The 25,204-nt window shown below is 33.6% G+C and overlaps 5 protein-coding genes across 5 annotated transcripts; 3 read left to right on the top strand and 2 right to left on the bottom strand.

The window, feature by feature from the left end:
- Positions 1-655: 655 nt before the first annotated feature.
- On the top strand, positions 656-3,057 carry F4817DRAFT_292973 (4-coumarate-CoA ligase). The gene is made up of 4 exons (XM_049299709.1): positions 656-667; positions 722-739; positions 818-1,317; positions 1,373-3,057. Exons 3-4 carry the CDS (start codon positions 921-923, stop codon positions 2,710-2,712), a joined length of 1,737 nt encoding a protein of 578 aa, XP_049154252.1. The 5' UTR covers positions 656-667; positions 722-739; positions 818-920; the 3' UTR covers positions 2,713-3,057.
- A 9,888-nt stretch (positions 3,058-12,945) lies between these two features.
- F4817DRAFT_292947 (glycoside hydrolase family 35 protein) lies at positions 12,946-16,494 on the top strand. The gene is made up of 5 exons (XM_049299708.1): positions 12,946-13,979; positions 14,074-14,127; positions 14,235-14,294; positions 14,359-15,067; positions 15,124-16,494. Exons 1-5 carry the CDS (start codon positions 13,104-13,106, stop codon positions 16,419-16,421), a joined length of 2,997 nt encoding a protein of 998 aa, XP_049154251.1. The 5' UTR covers positions 12,946-13,103; the 3' UTR covers positions 16,422-16,494.
- Positions 16,495-17,606: 1,112 nt separating this feature from the next.
- On the bottom strand, positions 17,607-19,041 carry F4817DRAFT_292934 (NAD(P)-binding protein). Its single transcript, XM_049299707.1, has 3 exons — positions 18,544-19,041; positions 18,420-18,480; positions 17,607-18,282 (listed from the first exon to the last, which is right to left on the bottom strand). Exons 1-3 carry the CDS (start codon positions 18,837-18,839, stop codon positions 17,779-17,781), a joined length of 861 nt encoding a protein of 286 aa, XP_049154250.1. The 5' UTR covers positions 18,840-19,041; the 3' UTR covers positions 17,607-17,778.
- Positions 19,042-21,048: 2,007 nt separating this feature from the next.
- F4817DRAFT_292930 (Aldo/keto reductase) lies at positions 21,049-22,628 on the top strand. Its single transcript, XM_049299706.1, has 3 exons — positions 21,049-21,326; positions 21,419-21,723; positions 21,784-22,628. Exons 1-3 carry the CDS (start codon positions 21,182-21,184, stop codon positions 22,468-22,470), a joined length of 1,137 nt encoding a protein of 378 aa, XP_049154249.1. The 5' UTR covers positions 21,049-21,181; the 3' UTR covers positions 22,471-22,628.
- A 378-nt stretch (positions 22,629-23,006) lies between these two features.
- Positions 23,007-24,191, bottom strand: F4817DRAFT_320706 (uncharacterized protein; the record flags this gene model as incomplete). Its single annotated transcript, XM_049301213.1, has 2 exons — positions 23,007-23,459; positions 23,529-24,191. The coding sequence occupies 2 exons, from the start codon at positions 24,189-24,191 to the stop codon at positions 23,007-23,009; spliced, it is 1,116 nt and encodes a 371-aa protein (XP_049154248.1).
- Positions 24,192-25,204: the final 1,013 nt, after the last annotated feature.

The raw sequence follows: 25,204 nt of genomic DNA, 5'->3' as shown, positions 1-25,204 counted from the left end.
ATCAGATAATTGTCGTCGAAGTACCTCAAGGTACTAGACATGTATACTGTTGTATACGTGTGTAGTATTCCTTGTAATAAGGCAGTAATTTGACGAGTTAGCGTTTCACTACCTGGACAGTAGTTTTTTTTTTCGTACTCCGATCTCGCACGACATGCACGATGAATGCGTGTAACTACGTACAAGACAGGTACAGCTGCTAGGTACCTACATATGCTATAGAAAAAAAAATTGATCTTATCAGATCCGATGATTAGATGTCTAGTCCCCCCCGTCTGACCCACCCGTCGAAGCCGGACCCAACAAAGACCAAATTGCATACACGCAATGGTACAGGGATATAGGTGTTCTTTTTTTCTTGGTTCGTCGCGTATTCCAGGGAATTGGGATCTATGGATTCCCGTGGGTTCTATCGGCCGGCTTGCAGATGTTTTAATAACATGTGCTTTTATTCGGCTTTCTTACGTACAAGTACTACCATGGAGCCCGGTGCGCTGGATGCGGAATGGTAGAATTTCGTGAGAAAGTAGGTGGCTTTGGGGAGCATATACCAGAATGGGAGAGATACCCGGACTCTGAGCTATAACTATACCTAGCCATTTAGTACTGGGGATAAGTTAGGTACTATTTACGACTTACCAGGGGTAATTCGTTTATTTTGATATTAGTATGTCCCATATTCTCACTGTCAAGCGATCCATCTAACTCTCTTCTACGTCAGTGTATAATACTCAATCCAGTATGTCAGACACATTCAAGACAAAATTGCAGTTAGAAAAGGTTGCGTATATTCAGAGATTAACCATTGCGTGTTTAGTCTAAAGCCTCTTCCATCATAGATAATATCTTGCGTCAATAGGAGACAGGATTATTTAGGAAGATTATTCAATAATCCTTCATTCAGCGACAGTCTTTCCATCATGACTACACAATCGAATGTTTCGGCAACGCCGAATCCTCAGTTTCAGAGGCAACCAATGTCTTATTTGGAGGGTCCGGTAGATCCCCCGTTAGTAGATCTAACTCTCGGCGAACTTTTGGATCTCCAATGCCAGCACCACGGCAGTCGGGAATGCATCGTCACGCCTTGGACGGGTGCTCGGTGGACGTACAATGAGCTCAATCAGCAAAGCTCTCAGTTGGCGAGGACGCTGCTTTCCCTTGGGATCGGTGTCGGAGACCGCGTTGGCATTATGGCCGGCAATTGCGAGCAATACGCCGCAGTCTTCTTCGCTGTCGCACGGATCGGGGCTATATTGGTGATATTGAACAACACGTACACACCAACAGAAGCGCTGCACGCACTGAAGTTCTCAGGTAAGTCGTAATGTATCTATACCCAAGACGCTGCTGTCTTCTAAACTGTACTTAGACTCGAAAATATTCTTCACGACGAAGAAAATTGGAAGGCTGCAGAACACCAAACTGTTAGCGGAACTAGCCAAGGAGAAGGAGGGCCCCAACGTCGTCATCCTGAGAGGCGAATCGGGGTCGTATCCAACGTACGCAGACCTAATTAAGCAAGGGAGATCGGTAAGCGACAGTGACCTTCACCGTCTCGGGAAAAAGGTTCTCGCGCATAATGTGTGCAATCTGCAATTCACGAGCGGCACCACAGGTCTTCCCAAGGCGGCTATGTTGACGCACCACAACATCGTCAACAATGCTCGCTTCATTGGTGACCGCATGCGGCTTACCCCAGATGATGTTCTCTGTTGCCCACCACCATTATTCCACTGCTTCGGTCTCGTGCTCGGTATGATGGCCGTCATTACCCACGGCGCCAAGATCGTGTATCCAGAGGAAACATTCGACGCAGCCGCCGTCCTTCGCGCCATCTCCGACGAGCGGTGCACCGCCGTGCACGGCGTCCCCGCCATGTTCGATACCCTATTCAGTCTTCCCTTCCCTCCTAACTTCGACTGCACCAACCTGCGCACGGGAATCATCGCTGGTGCCCCTGTGCCCCGCTACCTCATGGAGCTGCTAGTCGAGCGTTTTGGCATGACCGAGTTCACTAGCAGTTACGGACTGACAGAGGCCAGCCCAACCTGCTTCAACGCATTCACCGACGACGCTATCGAAAAGCGACTCACTACCGTAGGTACATTGATGCCGCACGCGCGCGCCAAGATCGTCGACCATGACGGTCAAATCCTACCGCTGGGCGCACGCGGCGAACTGTGCATCGCGGGGTACCAGCTACAAGCCGGATACTGGAACAACTCGGAGAAAACAGCGGAGGTGATGCAGCGCGACGCCGAAGGTGTCCTGTGGTTACGGACGGGTGACGAAGCCGTATTCGACGAGCAGGGGTACTGCTCCATTACCGGACGATTCAAGGACATAATTATTCGCGGCGGCGAAAACATATACCCCCTCGAGATCGAAGAACGGCTACTAGCACATCCGGCCATAACCCGAGCCATAGTCACGGGACTCAAGGACGCGCACTATGGAGAGGTGGTTGGCGCGTTCTTGCAGCTAGCGGACGAAGCCGTAAAGGAAGGGAAAAAGCTGGGTGATCAGGAAGTTCGCGATTGGGTGCAGCAGAAGCTAGGACGCCATAAGGCGCCGACACACGTGTTTTGGCTAGGCGAGGATGGCGTTCCGGCTGATGTACCGCTGACGGGAAGTGGTAAGGTTAAGAAGTTCGAGATGGCGCGGTTTGGCGAGGAGATATTGAGGAAGAGGCGTTTAGAGAAGTTGTAGATAGGTGGATTGGCTGAGTGTTTCCCTTTGGCGTAACCCAAGACTTCACTATTAAAGCCTTTGAGAATCTTCCCTCGAAAGTTGCAAGCAGATCATAGTACACAACTACCAGTAATCACATCGCCGGTGGAATCCATATCTGCAGAGAGCTACGAAAACGACACCGACGACAAAAACCCGATCGTCAAACTCCCAACGAGTTCAGTCGTCCAACAACCCCATAGCCCACGAGTCATTACAACCAGAGTGTCGACACCCCTAGCCCAACAGCCAGATACATTAGATTGATGGGATTCAGGATGATAGTGTCAAGATTCTAGATGAGACATCTAGAACAAAGGACATGTTCTGTATGTATAGACTTAGACTCCCATAGCTAGGCTAGAGTTCCTCACGGAACAACGAAGTTGTTTCCATGCTGTTTGGTTCCACCTCGCGACAGATATTGAACTTGGTGGAGGAGCAGTAGTTTGTACGAGAGTTAGTGCCTTTGCCAAAATATCAGAGAGGTTTAAATCAACTGGCTGCTCAGAAGGCTGTAGAGGAACTTTCGCTGAAGCTTCTTGATGCTCGATTGCATGTTGTCCACCTGATAAGAATTATGGTTATGTGCATTTTGAAAAGGTTGTTGTTATACGGGGAATAGAGTCGAGTCTTGTTAGCCGCAGGATATCTGCAAAGACAACCAACATGCCCACCACAGTGAAGGTCATTCGACGATGCCGGAATGAAAAGATGCCTAATAGCACAAACACATATTATCAGCGGTTAGGACGGCAAAATGATAACAAAGATACGTACCATAATTTGGGTATAAGTAGTTGCAACCCCTCAGGACTACAGAGATAGAAAGAAGGTCATCATGGACCTTAGGACCAAAAAAGTTATCAGTTGAATAGAACCTCAGTTCCAAGCCCTATTGCCCTTGTCACAGTTGTGTATATGATAAAGGAGCGACGCGATCTCTTGCAAGCGAAATAGGCTATTAAGGAGTATCGTATTCCGAAAGAAGTTAATAACTTTCTGGTATTTGCTAATATCATCGAGCTTAACAGATGTCAGCGCGCCGTTCTAAGCGTCTGGTTGTAACAAGGGCTGTAAATTATCTCAGTGGCTCAGACTAGATTCGTTGAAAATCGGGCTTACGCCCGATTGCGCCAGAGGCGCCACAGGCGCCACAGAACGCCTGGCCCGTGTAATTGTATCTGTGGGTCATGGGTGCAAGTTTCAACGAATTTTAGTCTAAGACAACTCGGGCGTTTTTAACCACGTTAAAACAGGTCCTTTTAAAAATTAAACCTTATATTTATAATAACTTAATATTTAATAACAATATATAAAATAGCTTTTATTTTTGTCATCTGGGGTTAATAATATGTTTTTTTTATTTTTTTATTTTTTTTATATATTTATACGGTATTATATTATAATATTTTAAGTTTTAACGTTTAAAACAACGTTTAAAAACATATAATAACATTAAAAATGTTATATTAACATTTACATCCGCGCGTTTATACTTATAACCATGTTTAAAATACTTTTTATTTTTATAATTTAAAGTTTTTAATTTAATTTTTTAAATTTTTTCGATATTTTATATATTTATACGGTATTACGTTATAATATTATAAATTTTAACGTTATATATTTTTAAAAATGTTATAATTAATGTTATAATTAATCGTTATTTTAAAACGTTTAAAACGTTTAAAACGCATATATTTAAACGTTTAAAAAATTAAATAAACGCGTATATTTATTAATAATAAAATTAATAAATGTTTTAAATTAATTAAAACTTATTTTAAACGCATTAATATTATTGTTTTTAATATTATTTTTAATATTAAATAATTTAATATAATAAAAATCGCCCGAGTTATTTTAAATTAAAAATGTAAAATTTATAAAAAAAAAATAAATTAAAAATATAATTAATTAAAAAAAATATAACGGAAAAAATATAATAAAATTCGCATCATTAATTTAAATTCATTAAAATAAATTATAAAAAGCTTAAAATATAATTAAAATTATTAATAATTTTTAAAAGTTTTAAAGTTTTTAAATTTTTTTTTTTAAAAAAAAATTTTAATTTATTTATAAATAATTTAAAATATATATTTTTTAATTTAATTAAATCTTTATTTATATATTAACTTTATTTATATATAATTATATAATTATATAATATTTTTTATTTAATAAATTTTAAAATAATTATTTTATATTTTTTATTAATTATTTTCTTTAATTAATAATTTTTTAACATTATTATTTATATAATATTATTTTTTTTTTAAAAATTTGTTTTTAAATTAAAATTTTAAATAAAAAGTATAATTTTTTTTAATAAAGTTTAAAAGTTTATTAACTTTTTTAAATTTTATTAATGTAATGTTAAAACTGTTTATTTAACGTTTTTATTATTAAAATAATAAAAGATTTTTAAGTTTAATATTTTTTAATTAATTAATTTTTTTATTTAATTAAATATTTTACATTTTTTTAAACTTATATAAAATCTTTAATTTTATTTATATAATATTTTTTAAACTTTATTAAGGTTATTTTTCGTAAAACTTAATTAAAATTAAATAATGTTTAATTATTAACGTAATAAAGTTTAATAAATAAAACGTAAAATAAATTGTAAATTTTTTACTTTTTAAATAAATAAAATTTAATAATAATAAAAAAAATTACTTTTTAAATTTTAAAAAAGCTTAACATTTTTTTATTTAATTTTTTAATAAATTGTTTTATTTTAATATTTTTACCATTTAATATAATTAATTAACTTTTTTTAAATTTTAATATTTTTTTTTATTAATTTAATTTTTTATATATTAATAACTTTTTTTTAAATATTATTATATTTTAATATAAACTTACTTTATTTAATATATATATAATTAATTGTTTAAATTTTAAAAAGTATTGGTAAATAAATTGTAAATTACGGGATAAAAGTTATAATTCGCGTAAAATAATATTATATGTAATAATATTAATTTTAAGTTATTATATGTAAATTTTACCGTTAATAATAAATCTTTTTAATTAATTATTTTATAATTAATAAATATTTAAAAATAAATTTTAAAAATTTAATTAAATTGTTTTATTTAACTATTAATTTAAAAATAAAAAGTTATATTTATTTATGGTTTAATGTTTATAAATTTAAAAAAGTTTTATTATAAATAAATAATAAATTTAAAATTTTAATTAAAAATAATATTTAAAAAAATTTTATGTAATTTTTAATAAAACTTAACAAAAGTTTTAATTAAATTTACAGTTTTTTTTTTTTTTTAAAAAAATATAAAATATATTATTTTAATAAATAAATTAATTATAACTTAAATAAAATTACAGTTATTAAATAAAAATAAATTAATAATAAAGTTTATAATAATAATATATTATAATATATAATATAATTTTATAAATTAAAGTAAATTATAAAAAATATGTTAATTTATTTTATTACGTTAACATTTTAAATATTTTTTTACAAAATTTTATATAATAATTTTAATATTAAATTATTAAAAGTTTCGTATAATAAGTTTTAAAGTTTTATTTATTTTAATATATTTTATTATTAAAATATTATATTTTAATTTTATGATTTTTTTTTAAAGTATTTAAAGTATTTATAAACGTTTTTTTTATATAAAAAATTGTTTTATAATTTAAAATTATTGCTTGGATTATTTTTTTTTTTTATATATAATAAGTTATTTTTTTTAATTTTTTAACTCGTTTTATAAATTCGGGTGACCATTTTAAAGTTAAAAAGTTATTTAAACGATTAAATGTAAAAATAACCGTTATTAAACATATTATATTAAAATTAAATAAATATAAAAAATGTTTTTTTTATAATATTAACGTAACCGGTTAATATTTAACTTTTTTTTTTAAATTAATATTATAATAATTTAAATAAAATATTAACCTTTTCATTTTACTTTTTAAAATAATAATTAATAATAAATTAATATAATAAAAATTATTATGTTTATTTTATTTATTTTTTATTTAAAACTTTAATTATTATAAAATAAAATAAATTTTAATAATTAAAAAATATTTTAATTTAATATTGTATTTTTTTAAAATAATATTTTTATCGATTAAAAAAATTAACAATTATAAATAATTTTTTATTATATATTTTGTAATTTATTTCCGTTAAAGTTAGTTTTTAAAAATAAAAAGTTATAAATTAAAATTTTACTTTTTTATTTTTTTAAAAAAAAACAATTTTAATAATAAAATCCAAAACATTAATTTTAAAGAAAATTTATAATTTAAGATTAAAATAAATAAAAATTAAAACTAACGTAAATTTAACTTTTAAATCTTTAAAAACCTCGTTTATTTTTAATATTTATTTTTAAGTTTTTTTATTTTTTTTATTAATTTTTATGATAAATTTAATTATTATTAAAAATTTTTTAATAAATTATTTATAAAAATTTACAAAATTTATAAATTATTACAACTTTTTAAAGTTAATTAATAACTTTTATTTTATAATATATTTAATTTTGTTTTTAAATATAAAAATACTTTAAAAATTAATAATATAACTTAAAAATTTTATTTTTTAAATTATTTATTTACACTTATGTAAAATAATTATGAAATGGTATACGGTAAGTTTTTTTAAAACTTTTTTAATTATTTTGTTATATTTTTTTTTAAATAATGATATATATAAATAAATTATTAATATATATTAATAATTTATCGTTTATTATATTTTTAAAAATATTATTTATTATAAATTAAAAAGTAATAAACACGTTATTTAATCCGAAAAATATAATAAAATATTTATAAAATTTATATTTATATTTAAATGTTGTTTTTTATTTATTATTTTATTAAATACAAATTAAATTAAATTTAAATTTTAAGTTAATGTTAATAAATTATTATAAAATTTAAAATCGGTTTTATATTTTTAATATAAATAAAATAAAATAACATATAAATATTATTATTACATTTAATTTTTAATAATTTACCATTAAACAAAATAAATCTTTAAAATTAAACTTTAACATAAAAAATATTAAAAATATATAAAAGAAAATAAATTTACAAATATATTTTATATTAAATATATTTTTTAATTATAATTTAAAAATATTAAATTTTTTTTACTTATAACGTAAAAAAAGCTTTATAAAAACGTTTTTTTTTATTAAATCAATAATATAATTTTATAATTAATATTCGGGAAAACACTTTCCGGTTTTTTTATTTATTATAAATATAAATCTTTTAAATTTTTTAAATACTTTTAAAAAAAATTATTATAATTGTATTATATTAATGTAATGTATTTAATAATTACTTTTTTTATATAATAACGTAATAATATTTAAATAAAAAATATATTTTATTTAAATTTAAAAAAATATTTATAAATTAATAAATTTTTAATTATTATTATAAAAAAATAAAATTATATTTATTATTTATAATATTAAGTTTAAAATTTAAATAAATATAATATTTTATTTAATATTTAAATATTAAAAAATTTATATAATAATAACTTTTTTTTTATATAAATAATGTTAAAAAATATTATTATTTTTAACATATTTTTTTTTATTTTAAAAAAATTTTATAATTTAATTTTAAATATAAATATAATAAGTATATGTTAAAAAAACAAGGTTTACATGCAAAAAGCGGTATTTAAAAGTAAGGGTATTTTTAAAAAGTATTGTATATTGTTTATTATGTTATTGTTTTAATGAAAGTTACGCTTACGTGGCCGATTGTTTTATAAAAGTGTAAATGGTTAATTAAAATTAACAAGTTTTACAATTTTACCCATAAATTAATGGGTCGTTACAAAGTAACCTTGCGGTTAAATAACCAATTAAATATTATTTATTAATAATATTTTAACAGTATAATTGCTTTTATATTAAATAATATTTTTATAAAAAATTTTTATTTATTAAATATTAATATTATTTTTATTAAAAGTTTTTTTTTTAAATAAAATTTTTTTTATTTTTTTTTCGTAATTTATTAAACTTTTCGGTTAATTGTTTAATTACGGTAAACCGGTATAAATAAATACTTTATTTTTATTTTAACATTTTACAAGGTATAACATAAAAAGTTTTTAAAAATTTAAATTATTATCGTTAACTTTAATAATAAAATAAAATTAATTAATTTTTTTCATTATTATATTTATTTTAACTTTTTTTATAAATAAAAAAGTTAATTATTTATTATTGTTATATTTTTATTTAATTAAAAAAATTTTACGATTTAAAAGTATTAACAATTTTTTATTATTAATATTTTTTTTAATAAAATAAATAAAAATGTTATAAATGTTACGTTTATACCGTTAATATACTTTTTTATTTTTTTTATATTAATTAATATTTATTTAATTAATTTTTTAAAAAACTTTTTTATTTAAAACTTATTAATTATTTTTAAAATTAAATTTTAATTTATTAATAAATTTTAATTAATTTTTACTTTTTAAAAATTAATTTTAATTTAAATTAAAATAAGTTTTTTTACCACGGTTTTATTAACTTAACTTTAAATATTTTATTGTTAAAATAAACCTTTTTTTTATTATTAAAAATCTTAAGTTAATTAACATATTTTCGTAAATTTAACTAATTTTTTAAATTATAACAAAATTTTTTTTATTATTATTTAAAATTTTACTTTATTTAAAATATACCAATTTAATAATTTTATTAAAAAAGGTTTTAATAATATAATTTTAAAAAGTAATTTTAAACCATTAAATAATTTTATTAAAATCCAAAAATTTAATAATATATTAAATTATGTTTTTTATATATTTAAATTTATATATTTTTTTTAAATTTTTATATTTTTTTAAAAAATCTTTAAATTGTTTTTATAAAATTAATACGTAATTAACCCATTAATTTATAAAATAAAACCGTTTAATTTAATTAAAACGTTATTAATGTTATAATTAAACTTTATTTATAAACAATAATTTTACTTAATTAATATAAACATAATTTTCGGAAAAACTTTTTATATAAATTTTTAAATATAATTTAACTTTTATCCATTAAACTCGAAATTTAACAAAATTTTTACCGTTATATATAAGTAATTTATTTAAATATATTAAATTAATAATTATAAAAATAAATTTAATAAATTTTTTTAACGTTTATAATAATTGTTTTTTAATATTATTTATATATTAAAACTTTAAATCTCGTTTAAATTTATTAAGTTTTAAGTATAAAAACCCGTAAAATAGTTTTTAAAGTAAATTTTATAATTTTTAATTATTATTATTATTGTTAAAATCTTTTAAATTTTTTTTTAAAATTTTTGCCGATGTATAAAATAACTTTAATTTTTATTTATTTTTTTTTAATATAATAAAAGATTTAATACATATTTTTTTAAATTAAACATAAACATTTTCCGAAATTTATTTAACTTAAACGTTTTATAACGTTTATATTAATAAAATGCTTTTAATTTTAGTTTTTAAGTTAAAATATTTAAATAAAAATGCTTTTATTATTATTAATTAATAATTTTAAAACGGTTAATTAAAAAAAAGTTTTAATGTTATTTTTTTTTAAATATTTTATAAAATTAAATTTATAAAAATAAATTAATTAATTATTAATTTTAAAATAAATTTAATTAATACAGTTTTTATATAAATTTAAAGTTTTTTTAATTATTTTTAAAAACGTTTATTTATATACGTTAAATTAATATATTTTTAAACTAAAAAATTATTAATTTAACTTTTTTTTTAAATAGCTTAAATTATTACTTTTTTTAATAAATTCTTTTAAAATTTTTATTAAATTTAAAAATTTAAAAAAACCTTATATTACTTTTAAACAACATTTTTTAATTTAATAATTATTATTTATTATATTTTATTATTATTAAAAAAACGTATAATTATTTTTTAAATCTTTTAAAAAAATATTAAATTAAATTGTTTAATTTATTATTTAAATTAAATGATTTATTTAATTAAAACCGTTATATTAACTTAATATATTTACATTATAATATTATATATTATTTATAAAATTTAATATTATTAATTAAGTTAATTTTAATTATCCTTGTAATTTTTATTTATTAAATGTGTAAAAAATTAAAAAAATTTATATGTTTTTTTTATTTATTTATACAATTAAATTAATTAATTAAATAAATTGGTAATAATAAAATTAATAATGTTAATTTTAAATATATTTTATATAATTATTTTATAATTTTATAATTTATATAAAACAAAAGTATAATTATTATTAAAATATGTTAAATTTATATTATTAATTTAAATTAAAAGTAGTTTTAAAATATTAAATTAAATTAAAAAACACTTTTAATATTTATTTTAAAAATATTTTTTAAAAAGATTTTAATTAAAAATTAATTTATTTATGCGTTTATAAAATAAAAAGTTTTTAAATTTTTTTATAATTTTTTTTTAATTAAAGAAAAAAAGAAATAACTTTTAAAAATGTAAAGTTTAATATAAAAAAATATTTTAATTTAATTTCTTTTTTAATAAATAATAATAGTAAAAAAAAAATAATTAAAAAAAAAATATTATTGGTAAAAAAAAGTAATAAAAGGTTTTTTTTAAGTTTTATTAAATTTTAATTTAAAGTTTTAATATATAATAAAATAAATAATAATTTAAAATATATGTATTATTTTAAAATATCGGATTTTTTTAAATTAATAAAAAATTATTTATAATAAAAGTTATAAAAAGTTTAAAATATAATTAAAATTATTAATAATTTTTTAAAGTTTTAAAATTTTTAAATTTTTTTTTTAAAAAAATTTTAATTTATTTATAAATAATTTAAAATATGTATTTTTTGGTTTAATTAAATTTTTATTTATATATTAACTTTATTTACATATAATTATATAATTATGTAATATTTTTTATTTAATAAATTTTAAAATAATTATTTTATATTTTTTATTAATTATTTTTTTTAATTAACAGTTTTTTAACATTATTATTTATATAACATTAATAAAAAAACAAGGTATAAAAATTTTAAATAAAACATTTAAAATAAAAAACGTGTTTAATATATATAAACATAAACTTTTATAATTAAATTAAAGTTTTTTATAAAATAATAAAATCGTTTTTATATTATTTAATTTTATTTTATAATATAAAGTTTCGATTAATAAAATAAATAAAATTAATTTTATTTTAATATTAATAAAAGTTTATTATTGTTTAATGTTTAACGCGTTTTTACAAAATGTATAATAACGATTTATTTGTAAATATAAATGATAAAAATTATTAATTTTTGTTAAAAAATATATAAATAAAATTTAAATAAAAAAAATAAAAGTTATTTAATTTAAATGTTTGTGTAATTAATTAAAAAGTTTAACCGTGTAAAAAAATATAATGTATAAATGTATATATAAAATTTCCATTAATAAAAAGTAAAATATAAAAATATTTATAATATAAAATCGATTTTATTTATTTTAACAAATTTAAATTAATGATTTAAAATTCGTTTATTTTATTATATTTTTTTAATTACATTTTTTTTTAACCAATTATATTTTTTAAATCTTTAATTAAACTTCGCATTTATAACCCACAAATACAACAACACGGGCCATGCGTTATGTAGCGTTTACCAATTTAACAAATTCAAGTCTAAAAAACTAAAATAAATTCAAGCATATGATTAAATTATCTGACCTCATTGAGCTTATGTAACTCGCCGTCAATGTCGGTACACAATGTGCCGAACCGTCGAGTCACCTAAGCCATATTGCGCAATGAAGGATCCTTGTAATGGAATAATAGTGGCCGTACTCGCGGACCTGTTGGATTTATTCCGTTCGCCATTACGACGTTGGGGGTTACTCTCTCATTGTGGAGATGCTACCGTACTTTACATACACCGTACGAGCCTCCTCACCGATGGCCCTCTTACGGGTTTGCTCTTGTGTGCTGTGCTGTGCCGCTCACCTCTTTAGCCCGTGAGCAAACTTACTTGTTTTCTCGCTCGTCCACCGGAAATGGAAGTTTGCGATCCCCATCTTCGGCAACGTGCGCTGATCTTACCCCACGTACCCCAACATAGCAGCATGGCCTACATCATAAGGTCTAACCTAGGGGTTTCTTTGTGTATATCGGGCGAGATCAGCCTAGGCGCATCGTCCGCAATGTAACTTAAACTGCATAAATAGACTAACTAGTTAGTTGGATTATTTAATCTTTAATAGAAATATCCCATTGCCCTACTCCCACTTGCCAAATTTCCTTTGGGACTGCGCGAGGTATTGGACTGGCAATGAGGTCGTCACTGTTTCTGGTCGCAACGCAAGCTCTGCTGAGCTATGCTCTTAGCAGCGGCGGGCGTCCTGATACGTTAATACGGGATTTTACCGAGAAACAACAAGCCGCGCAAGACATCGTCACTTGGGATGAGCACTCGCTCTTTGTCCATGGCGAGAGGGTGTTGATCTTCAGTGGGGAGTTCCATCCGTTCAGACTCCCAGTGCCATCTTTGTGGATCGACGTCTTACAGAAAGTTAAAGCGCTTGGTTTCAATTGCATCTCGTTCTACATCGACTGGGCTCTCTTGGAAGGGAAGCCCGGGGATTTCTCTGCGGAGGGTGTCTTTGACTTGAAGCCGTTCTTTGATGCCGCTCAAAAGGTCGGGATTTATCTCATTGCTAGGCCTGGCCCTTACATCAATGCCGAGGTCAGCGGCGGTGGGTTTCCAGGTTGGATACAACGGGTTCGCGGTCTTTTGAGGAGTGCCGCACCAGACTTCCTTAATGCGACGGATAACTACATGTCAAATATCGGCAAGATAATTGCAGATGCTCAAATTACAAATGGCGGTCCGGTAATTCTATTCCAACCCGAGAACGAGTATTCGGGAGCTGGCGATTATACCCCTTTCCCAGACGGGTCATATATGGAATACGTTCTTCAACAGGCGCGGGATGCTGGGATAGTTGTTCCTTTTATCAACAATGATGCCAGCCCCCTCGGCCACAACGCTCCGGGAACCGGCGAAGGTGAAGTTGACATCTATGGGCACGATGGTTATCCCTTGGGATTTGACTGCGCACATCCCACGGTTTGGCCTAAAGGAAATTTACCCACGAACTATCGAAGCGACCATCTAGAGCAGAGTCCAACGACGCCTTACTCCATAGTATGTATAATAAGATACCTTGCTATTATCCCTGACACTCTTTATTGAACCGTCATGGGTATTCTTTGGTTTGCATTTGCTAATATCAGTGTAGGTTGAATTTCAAGCCGGCTCATTTGATCCTTGGGGAGGTTGGGGTTTTGAGCAGGTAGGTTCTCAAACACCATCACCAACGAACGAACTTAGCTCCTTACTTTAGGAGTATAATAATTGGTTAAACTCCTATTTTCAAACACGCGACTAACAGTTATATAGTGCAGTGCGCTTGTGAATCACGAGTTCCAGAGAGTCTTCTACAAGAATAACTATGCTGCGGTAAGCACGAAGAACCTCGAGTCATATGACCATGTCAAGTGTACGGCATTGCTAACATATACAGGGCGTGACGATAAATAATCTCTACATGATCTTCGGTGGGACTAATTGGGGTAACCTCGGACACCCTGGCGGATACACTTCGTACGACTACGGAAGTGTCATCAAGGAGGACCGAACCATTACACGGGAGAAGTACTCGGAACTAAAGTTACAGGCGACGTTCCTACAGTCTAGCCCCGGCTATCTTACGGCAACACCGGGTAGTAGTTCGAATAACGTCTACAGCGATAACCCTGACATCACTGTTACGCCGATACTAGCAAACAGCACAGATGATGCTTCGTTCTTCGTGGTGAGACATACCAACTACTCGAGTTTTGAATCGACACAGTACAAGGTCAAACTACCGACGTCCCAAGGGACACTTACGATTCCTCGGACAAACCAATCCCTCAGTCTCAACGGCCGAGACTCAAAAATAATAGTTACCGACTACGATGTTCAAGGCACTCGACTGCTTTACTCCACTGCCGATGTTTTTACGCATCTGAAGCAAGGAAACCAGACGGTTCTTATCCTTTATGCTGGACCTAACGAGCACAATGAATTCGCAATTGAAGCGCCATCGAATAGTCAAGTTAACAAGATCGAAGGTGACCAATCATACAGCGTAACGAGTAGCAACTCTAGCTTTTTGACTGTGGATTGGGCGACCCCTAAGGAGCGATCCGTCCTTCATATCGGTGACAACCTCTTGGTTTATCTACTCAGTTAGTCTACCCTCCCGCAACTAATTTCCAATGCTAACCAACTACCTAATCTTCAGATCGCAACGCGGCATATAACTATTGGCTTACTGATATTGAGGACACAAGCGATAAGGTGGTCATCAATGGACCCTACCTCGTGCGTTCTGCCTCCCTAGAGAACAATGAGCTACACATCAAAGCCGACTTCAACACGTCCACGACGGTTGAAATTGTGGGAACCTCAGGGACAAGGCTTTTCGTTAATGACGTAGAAACTTCGACGGAGTCATCAGACTTTTCCGTGACCGCCAACGTTTCCGTAAACAGCCCTTCATTTACCGTCCCGGATCTGGCAGATCTCGAATGGAAGTACATCGACTCGCTCCCAGAGATCCAGGAGGGATACGACGATTCGCTATGGACGAAGGCGGACCATAAGTTTACGGATAACACTTACCAACCCCTATTCGCCCCTGTTTCGACCTACTCTTCCGATTACGGATTCCATACTGGAGTGCTTCTGTACCGGGGTCATTTCAACGCCACGGGTAATGAAGGGAACTTCTCCCTGTGGACCCAGGGAGGGAGCGGTTTTGCTGTATCAGTATGGCTTGACGACCACCTTCTCTCGTCTTTTGGCGGAAATCCAGCAAACGCAAGCTATCAAGGCAAATATGACGTCACCGGTGCTGGGCTTGAAGCCGGGACGGAGCACGTTTTTACCGTCGTCGTAGAGAATATGGGCCTAAGCGAGAACTGGATCGTTGCCGACGAAATGAAGCAGCCTCGTGGAATCTTGGGGTGGAGGTTGGAGACGTCCAAGGCGACTAACACACCCATCAGCTGGAAGCTAACGGGAAATCTTGGTGGTGAAGACTACCTAGACCGCGTGCGCGGTCCACTAAATGAAGGTGGCTTGTTCGTCGAGCGCCAAGGATACCATCTCCCAGGCGCGCCGACAGAATCATGGGTATCCCACTCCCCGCTAGAAGGTATCGGCTTGCCGGGTATTGCCTTCTACGCGACCTCCTTCGACCTTAACTTGCCTTCCGACGAATGGGACATCCCACTAGCATTCTCGTTTTCCAACGACACTTCCGCGTCCGGCATCTATCGGGCTCAACTGTACGTTAACGGTTGGCAATACGGCAAGCTAAGCAGCAACGTCGGTCCTCAAACGGTATTCCCCGTACCGGAAGGAATCCTGAATTATAACGGCACGAACTATGTCGGTATTTCGCTATGGGCTCTCGAACAAGGTGGTGCGAAGATCCCTGGACTCGAGCTTGTGGCTGGAACGCCAGTGTGGACAGGAAGGGAGAAGGTCGAGCTCGTGGATAGCCCGGGCTGGGCGAAAAGAGAACGTGCTTACTAATTGGGAAAGCTGGTAGAAAGGGGCTGCGAATATATGCAAAGCAACTTCAAGGTGAATACCTAATTAATGAATGTGAATAATAATGAACTCCAAACCTCTATTTTGAGGTACAGGATACGAGCAGTTATATGTGGATGCCAAAGATTTAAGTGCGTGTAACAGTATTGATTAAGATCTGAGCCCGTGTTTCGCTACATACAGTTGAGAGATCACCTATATAATACATGAGTTAAGTCTATAAGGCTAGATCTGCGACAGCTATTGAGTAACCGAAACTTCAAAACGCTGTTGTATAACCAAAACATTAACGATAGTGTAGCCCTCCTACCCCTTGCCCGCCCTCCTTATCTGCTTCCCCAAAGCTCCCACCTTTCTCATCTCCATTAGAAGCTTCCAAGAGTTTGTCATTCCAACTGAGGCATGAATTGATAAGCTTGACAAATTGATCAATGTATGCCCTCTTTTTTCCTCCAGCTGTTACCAATTGGCTCCGGCCACGTTGAACCTCCGCAGTACTACTGATGGTTGTCGTCGAGGTTTTGGCGCAAGTCTTCTCGGAAAGAGTCCGAATTGGAGCGGGCTCTTTTAGTAGGAACTACGGTAGCATGCTGGTCGTCGGTGGAAGGTAAATAGCAACCGGAGTCGAAAAGGATTGTTTGTGCAGAGCTTGGAAGACTCTGGAAATAGGCGAAGTTGCTTAGGTCGTGACTTTGGACCTTCTTCTTCGACTTCCCCCTCTGGGAGTCGTGTTCGTCCCGAAGTGTCCAATGCCGGCGGCTCCTAACGAGTTGGGTTATGGCTTGCAATATTTGCTGTCCTCTGGCTAGAGGCAGCAGTAGGGGACCCTAAATCCCCCTCCTGCAATTCTCTTTCCAGTGACAGCGTGGGGGATGTGTGTCCTGCTTTCGACTCAGCGGGAAAACAGTATAATGGGGTGGAGCAAGAAGCGTGGAAATACCTTTGTTGTTCCGCGAGGAACTCTGAGCTGGCCATGGGAGCCTATGGCTATACATACTGAAAATATCATTTGAAATAAATGTCTCATCTAGAATCCTGACAGGATGGAAGTTGATGAGAAGAGGAAGAAAAAGTAAAGTCGAGACGTGCCGAGACAAAACAAACAACCCATGCAGATAGAGTTTAGAACCAACCTCATAACTATGGCAAGATCTAACTGGAATGCGGTCAGGAGGTATCTATAGAGTTAGGAACCACCTGTAAGGTTTAACTATTGCGGCAAGTGCTGCTAATAGATTTACATGATATAGGAAAGAAACAATGTTGAAATAGGCTCCAAGGTAGCTTCGATAGCTACCTTAGGTAGGTACATCCAGGTTTCATGCAATTACCCCAAACCTTATAAATCCGTAGTCTCAGCTACTGCCCGAGATGCTTCCACGTCGCTCTTTAACTTTGCAATCTTGGCGTCGAATCGTGCCAAACAGTCCTTCCCTAACGGCAACCTTAGGATCTTTCCCTTCAGCGCACCTGCTTCTCCTTCACCCGTCACTACCTCAAAGACGCGGTCAGCCAACTTATCTGGGTCTCCCCTCTGAGTTTCCGCAACCTCGTGAAAACGCTGCATGGTCTTTCCAACAGGGGTATCTTTTTCATGCTCGGGAAGGCCCTTTTCGTTCGCGACTAAGGCTTTCAGGAAGTTTGTCCGGAATGCGCCAGGCTCTACTATTAGCACATCGATACCCCATTCTGCAACCTCGCGCGCTAGAGACTCGCTAAGCCCTTCGAGAGCGAACTTGCTACCGGCATATAGTGAGCATGTTGGAAGACCATCTTGGCCAGCTATGCTACTAATATTGACGATGGTCCCGGATTTACTGTCTCTCATCCCGGGAAGAACGGCCTTTACACAGAGTTAGTGATTATTTTCTTCTGCTTACCCCCCTTTTGCAGAAATATATATCTAAGGCTTGGGACGATTGGAACGTCATTAATACAAGACTGAGCCGACTATAGAATGGTATCGTCGTAAGGACTGACCTGGATAGCATAGATTGGACCGTAGAAGTTCGTCTGCATTTGAGTATTGACTTCTTTCTCGCTAAGAATGGTTGGTAAGCACAATGCGTAGCATATCCAAGACCATTAATGGTAGAAGACGTACGTAAATTCCGATAGTGGTCCCAGGAGCGAGTACCCGGCGTTATTTACTAGAATGTCGATTTTACCATAAATCTTCTCAGCTGCCTTCACTTTCTCGTGGATGCTAATTTGAGACTCCGTCATGTCTATTTGCACTACCTTCCCTCCTCTACTCTCGATGGCCTCGACGGCAGCAGCAGCCCGTGTTGGGTTGCGCATCGCACCGATGACCTTGTGACCAGCCTTCAGGGCACGAAGGCTGAACGAGAGGCCTAGGCCATTTGAGGCGCCTGTGATAAGCCAAACTGGAGAAGACATTTTGAAAAGAGTGATGCTATTTGTAGATTACCATGACAGCCCTTCCACGTAGATTACCCCACAGAACAGGTGTAAGTAACTGGCAACCAAAATTATTAGTAAAATGACATGGCCCCATTCTGTTTCGTAACCTTCTCAGAATGCGGCCGATGTATGCTAATTTTATATTGACAATATTCTTATTAATCTAATTGATCTAATTGATCTAATTGATTTAATTGATCTAATTGATGTATCAATGTATGTATTAAAATCGTGGGAACGTTCCTTACAAGGTAGGTCACCTGACCAGGTCCGCCAGGCCTGCCAGGCCTGCTAGGCCAAACTATTACCTATTTTTTGTCACTCCTTAATATCTTCACTAAAATACAGTATTATTACACAATTGTAACATTATTAGATTGGCATTATTAAGCTGATTTAATTGATATAAGTAACTATTGTTAAATATGTTGCTGTGGCCGAGAAATATAAGATTAGTTGGCCTTATCCGTAGATTATATGCCACTATTCGCAGATTAGTACCTTTTATTCGTAGATTACTTTTTCAATTGTACTATGAAACACGGTCGCATTTTTTCAAATTTAGTATCAATCAATTAGTTTAAATGTAAGCAATTCAAATATGTCAAAAGATTTGTAAATATCTATTGTTATTATTGAAAAATATTGAACTTTTGTAAGTGCAGTAAGGTAGAATTGTTGATGTTAATTTATAATAATTTTAGTCAATATTTGTATGTACCTGTTTTGTGGGGTAATCTACGTTGTAGGACCGGCACGGTAATCTACAAATAGCATCACTCTTTGAAAATTAGAGAATAGATAAATAGATTTTAAAGGCTAAATTAGTTGAACTTGAATGTAGATTTATGGATGCGTTTTCCTGTAATACGGGTATACAGGATTCCAATCACCTAAGTCCGATATATAGTGCCTATGACTCAATGAGATGCATGTCGTCCAGCAAGAGGGGATTTCCGTATGTATTATTAATGTTGTTATAGCAGATAAAGCGGATGTAACTATATATGGTTGATTACTTTAAGTGGATGGAACCGTGCTCCCACCCAAGACTCCATAGCACGAGCAACTTACCTACCTATCTATATGATGCCAGTGATGATATTATTGTCTGATGGATAAAAAAAGGACGCTTGATAAGGAAGCTATAGTGGCTTACACTGAACTTTTCTTTTTTTCGAGAGATATGGGCATCGAGAACATGGTTATGCTTATGATCCGAGCGAGATATAAGATATTAACACTGTTTTTATAAGAATAACAATGGATAGATCTACCTATATAAAACTGTATTACTAATATCCTTATCCTCAAACCCCTCTGCTCTAGTTACCTTAGTGATCCTAGAGCGAAACTTCTGGTAGCTATATTTATAAGAGAAGGCATGAGATAGGTTCTAAAATGGCTCAGCTATCTATCAATAATACCAAAAGCATAGAGAGCCCCTGCCGTAGTGAGAAATTGCTACTATTAGTTAACTATTCTATTTCTTTCGTTTGTCATGTTGATCTATCACCGATGTTCTTGTCGGTGTTAGGTAAAAGGAGGCCAACCAACAACTTCTAGCTGACTCTATTTAGTTTGTGGGTACCGACGTACATAAGTAGAACTTTGAAAGAAACATATCCATGTATTTATTAGAACCGAAGCTATGGACAACCTCGTGGCGGCTGGCAGCAACGTACCAAACTTCAGATATACACCCTGCAGTCAGAAGCGTAACCTGTATTCCACTCCGGAGACTAGCATAAGTCCGGACCCAACACATAAAATCGGAGGGAATACTGTCCGGCAGATATGTATAATTCTGCTACGTTGGGATTATGAAAAGTACATGTTAAATCCGTAATTTTAATGATCAGCAAAAGAACATCAGTATTATCAATCATCGTCTTGGTAAGCTGCGGATTTTGACCGGACTTAGCACCAGGGACATGGGTACTATACGAAGTATAATTCAAGGTCAGCGAATGAATTCTTATCAAACAGTCATTACAGAAATATCATACGTATGTAGATCCAAGCGTGAGGTGAGTTATGTACCTAGGTATAGTATCCTTGCGTCTAGATCTAGACCTTGCATATTCTACCCCGACCCCTCGTGTTATGTGACATTGGCGTACATCACCGAAGAAAATATCGGCTTTTGGATTAATAAGCTTCATTTCAATTCTCTTTATAAGATAGCAACCTCTCCTGGCTGTTCCTACGTGGGTGATTACTTAGGTAGTTACCACATCCATAATGAATTGTTCAGAGCACAGACACCCCCTATTAATACCCGTACAACCATCAACTGGCGTTATAAATCATAGAAAATGTCTGCACACATAGCACTACCAACAGCACCAGCACCCCAATCCCCTCTAGCTCGCTACCGCTTGCTTTCCCCTACGGCATCGATCCGGGTCAGCCCCCTATGTCTGGGTGCTATGAACTTCGGGAATGCTTGGAAGGATTTTAGTAAGTGATAACACTCACCTTATTGTAACGATCAAGACTCTTCTATTCACATGTTTCACGGGAGTAATATTTATTAACACCGTAATTCTTAGTGGGTGAATGTGACGAGAAAACCACCGAAGACATCCTCGATTATTACTATAATCAGGGGGGCAACTTCATCGATACGTCAAATAACTACCAGTTCGAGGAGTCAGAGAAACGCATTGGGGCATGGATGAAGAAACGTGGTAACCGAGACCAAATGGTCATCGCAACCAAGTATTCGATTAACTTCCACGCCGGGCCGCGTGGTAAGGGGGAGATTATGATCAATTTCACTGGCAATGGTTCTAAGAGCCTGCACGTTTCGGTCCATGCCAGCTTGGAAAAACTACAGACCAGCTATATCGATTTGGTTAGTCCGCCGCTACTCACCCTGATTTCCTGCTCTGCATAATTAACATGAAATTTTTAGCTTTACGTACATTGGTGGGACTTTTCTACCAGTATCCCCGAGGTGATGCAATCGCTCAACCATCTCGTCGCAGCCGGCAAAGTGCTTCACCTAGCCGTGAGCGACACGCCCGCTTGGGTTGTTAGCAAAGCCAACGAGTATGCCCGCCAAAACGGCCTCCGGCAGTTCAGCGTGTACCAGGGTAAATGGAGTGCGGCACAGCGGGATTTCGAGCGCGAGATCATTCCCATGTGCCGTTCCGAGGGTATGGGTATTGCTCCCTGGGGAGCTCTAGGGAGCGGGAAGTTCAAGACCGAGGAGCAACGCAAAAGTGACGCCGGCCGCAAAGTCCAAGCTACCGAGGATGACATCAAAGTCAGCAAGGTGCTTGAAGCGGTTGCCAAGCGAAAGAACACTCTCATCACAAGTATTGCTCAGGCCTATGTTTTCAGCAAGACGCCCTACGTATTTCCCATCGTTGGTTGCCGTACTATCGACCACCTGAAGGGAAACATCGATGCCCTGAATATTAAACTGTCTACGGAGGATATTAAGGAGATTGAGGCTGCGATTCCATTTGATGTGGGATTCCCTAACAACTTCCTCTACGGAGCCGAAGTACCTGAAACTCCTGGCCAACTGTGGATGTTGAGCGTTGGTGGTACTATGGATTACGTGCCGGAGCCAAAGCCTCTTGGCAGGGAGTAAACTTTCGCTGCTCTTCTCTCTTCTACTGGCTCTATAGTTAGGATGTGTTAGGGTTAGTAAAAAGCAACATCAGCACACAATACTAAATATAAAAGTTGACTTGCTATATCATTACTTGTAGTATTAATATGGATGCTAATTTACTGAGGTAATACTCGATCTATGACTGTCTTAGGCTAGAGACCCTCAAATCTAGGTAACCTTGTTACCGATTTGCGAGCCCTCTGCCACGATGGCAGGTCTTTGCCATCTGCGAAGGAGAATCGGTGTAATATTATCGGTAAAGCACGAACAAACTCGTGTTGCCATCCATCCTCGTCGTGAATCATTCTTTATTCATTCCTCATCATTTGGTTGGCTAAGTTTCGAAGGCTACCGTTCTTTCTCCACCATGATTCCTCAGTATTGTGTTTTAGCTATAATGTACGAACTTCCCTACGTAATGAGCATCCTTGGTTCTTTGTTTGAATGGGATCGTACCCCTACTGATAGCGGACCGGCGGTGATAGAGAGTATCTTCTACCACGCCATAATCCTCAGCGACGAAGGAAGTCAAGACGAAACTCGTGTTCTTTCCCGCCCTTTTGTTCTTCCGGATTCTTTTCTTCCTCCCGCCATTTTTTATAAGCATCAACGGCAATCTGACAGTCCATGAGCTCGTTGACTTCTTCTAGAGACATCATCGCTTTTCCCTCTTCGGGGTCTGGCAGGTTTAAGCGTTCGCAAAGCAACCTAAAAATGACTTCGTGGTTACTGTCTCGGGTATAGATCCAATTTGCGAGTCTATACGTGAGTGAAGGTTTGCGGTTATACCAGAGGATCTGCTCTGTCACGCGGTACACCAGGTCTCGCTGGTCTTCCTTCCCGGGATCAATGTACCTGCATAGCAATTCCTGCTCCTCGTCGTTGAGGTAGTTCACGCCATTGTCTAGATACAAGTCAAATAATTGACGGATGGGGTCGGTGCCGCTCCGGGAAGATTCCTGCTGCTGCTCAAGTTAATACTGCGGTTCAGTTTGCCGTTGGACTTATTGAAAAGTGGTGGGTATGTTATATACCTGTGTAGCATTTACGGCTTCGGTGTCTTCTGCTCTTAGAAGGGATATTCTATCCGCATGATCTTGTAAATTTGTTGACCGTATGGGTTCATCGGGTGATTTATGATACTCGGACATATTTTCTAGAGGCGTACGAGTTTGCTCTGGGGTTTGGAACGGATTCGGATTCACGTAAGCCCTACGTCGATTGGTTCTCCATGGAGGGGGTTTCCCCGTAGGACGTGGACGTGGCGAACGATCAGATGGCGAGCGTGCAGAAGGAAGCATCCTCGGGTCGCGCTTTCTCTGACGTCGTCGCTGGGCAACAGCGCCATTTGTAGGCGACTGAAATTGAGGCGATGGGGTTATGTTACGCAAGGCAGTGACCCCGCCTAACGGAAGTACCGATGGCGAAGGGAGACCTTGAAGTGGTGTGAAGCTAAGAGGGGTTTGATTCGAAAGGCTTGGGGATGGAGACAGCCGATAAGTTTCTGGAGTAGGAAATGGCACAGGGACCAAGTATCGCGTAGGATTCCGAGAGTCGAAACTTACTGCCGATCTTGAAGGTGTCGAGTACTGAGGTTGGGATGCCGTCAAAGGCTTCCGAGGAACACTTGAACTAACTGGAGAGTTGAAGTTAGGCACCGGCGGTTTGGGCGGGAGGGACAAGTCTGGGCCAGGCATCATGAAATGTATGAAGCTATGATAATGATAATAAATCAAAAGAAGTTATATTGCATGAGGTTGTAGATTTAATGGTTTACAGAGGATTTTACGTTGCGCAGGCCTTGTATAGGTAAGATATGAGATAAATTATGGTACCGCTATCACCAAGGTTGTCGTCGCAGGTCACTAGTCGAATTTGAGTTAGCAGGCAGTCGTATACCGCACACATGGCGATATCACGATAAGGACATCGGTCTTAATATGATATAAATAGCCAAAACTATATTCATTTTGGAATGTTGGATCTTGATTCGATTTGGTATTGGTAGGTAGCTTTGCAATATCGATCATTCTAAATTACCTTGGCACTCAAGCCGATATCCTTGGAAGCTTTGGTAATTACTTTAATATTCGAGGCTTTACCTTCCCTTTGGCCATATGAATAATGTTTTATTTTCCTCCAAACTCTAGATAGCTTACTCCCTTAGGTATCCATCAATTTTGGTAAGTACAACTAACACGAGGCGGACCTATAAGGGGTGGAAACAACTTTGTTGTTCTATTAGTAACCCTAAGCTTAAGCCATGGAAGCCAGTAGCTACCTAGATACCTACCTATGCATACTGAAAGTATCCTCTGTTCTAGGCGTCTTATCTAGAATCTTGATAACTGAGCAGTGATTTTAGGAGTAAGTGACATCCATCAGAGTATTGCAGCTATAATGAAGGTGAAATGTGTATGGTAAAGAGGAGACATTTTATGACAATAAAAATCACCATTAATACCAAAGAACTTAACCTTTAGAACATAGCTTACAGAAAGGACCCCCCCCTAATGTCGTCAGCTATTTTCGTCCAGCTTCAGTTACGGTTGTCTCAATACCTATAGTATATTATGTAGCAATTAGACGGTTCCTCACAGATCGCGACTATTAATGCAGAGACAAGGCCCTTAAAGCCTTCCAATGCTCCCCATACTTTGTGCGGCAAGAATATCCATTTAGGTTGCAAACTACTGGCTCGGTACATATA

Source organism: Daldinia loculata, assembly GCF_022478755.1.
Source record: "Daldinia loculata strain CBS 113971 unplaced genomic scaffold F4817scaffold_86, whole genome shotgun sequence".
Classification (NCBI taxonomy): Eukaryota; Fungi; Ascomycota; class Sordariomycetes; order Xylariales; family Hypoxylaceae; genus Daldinia; species Daldinia loculata.
This window is presented reverse-complemented; position numbering and strand designations above follow the sequence as displayed.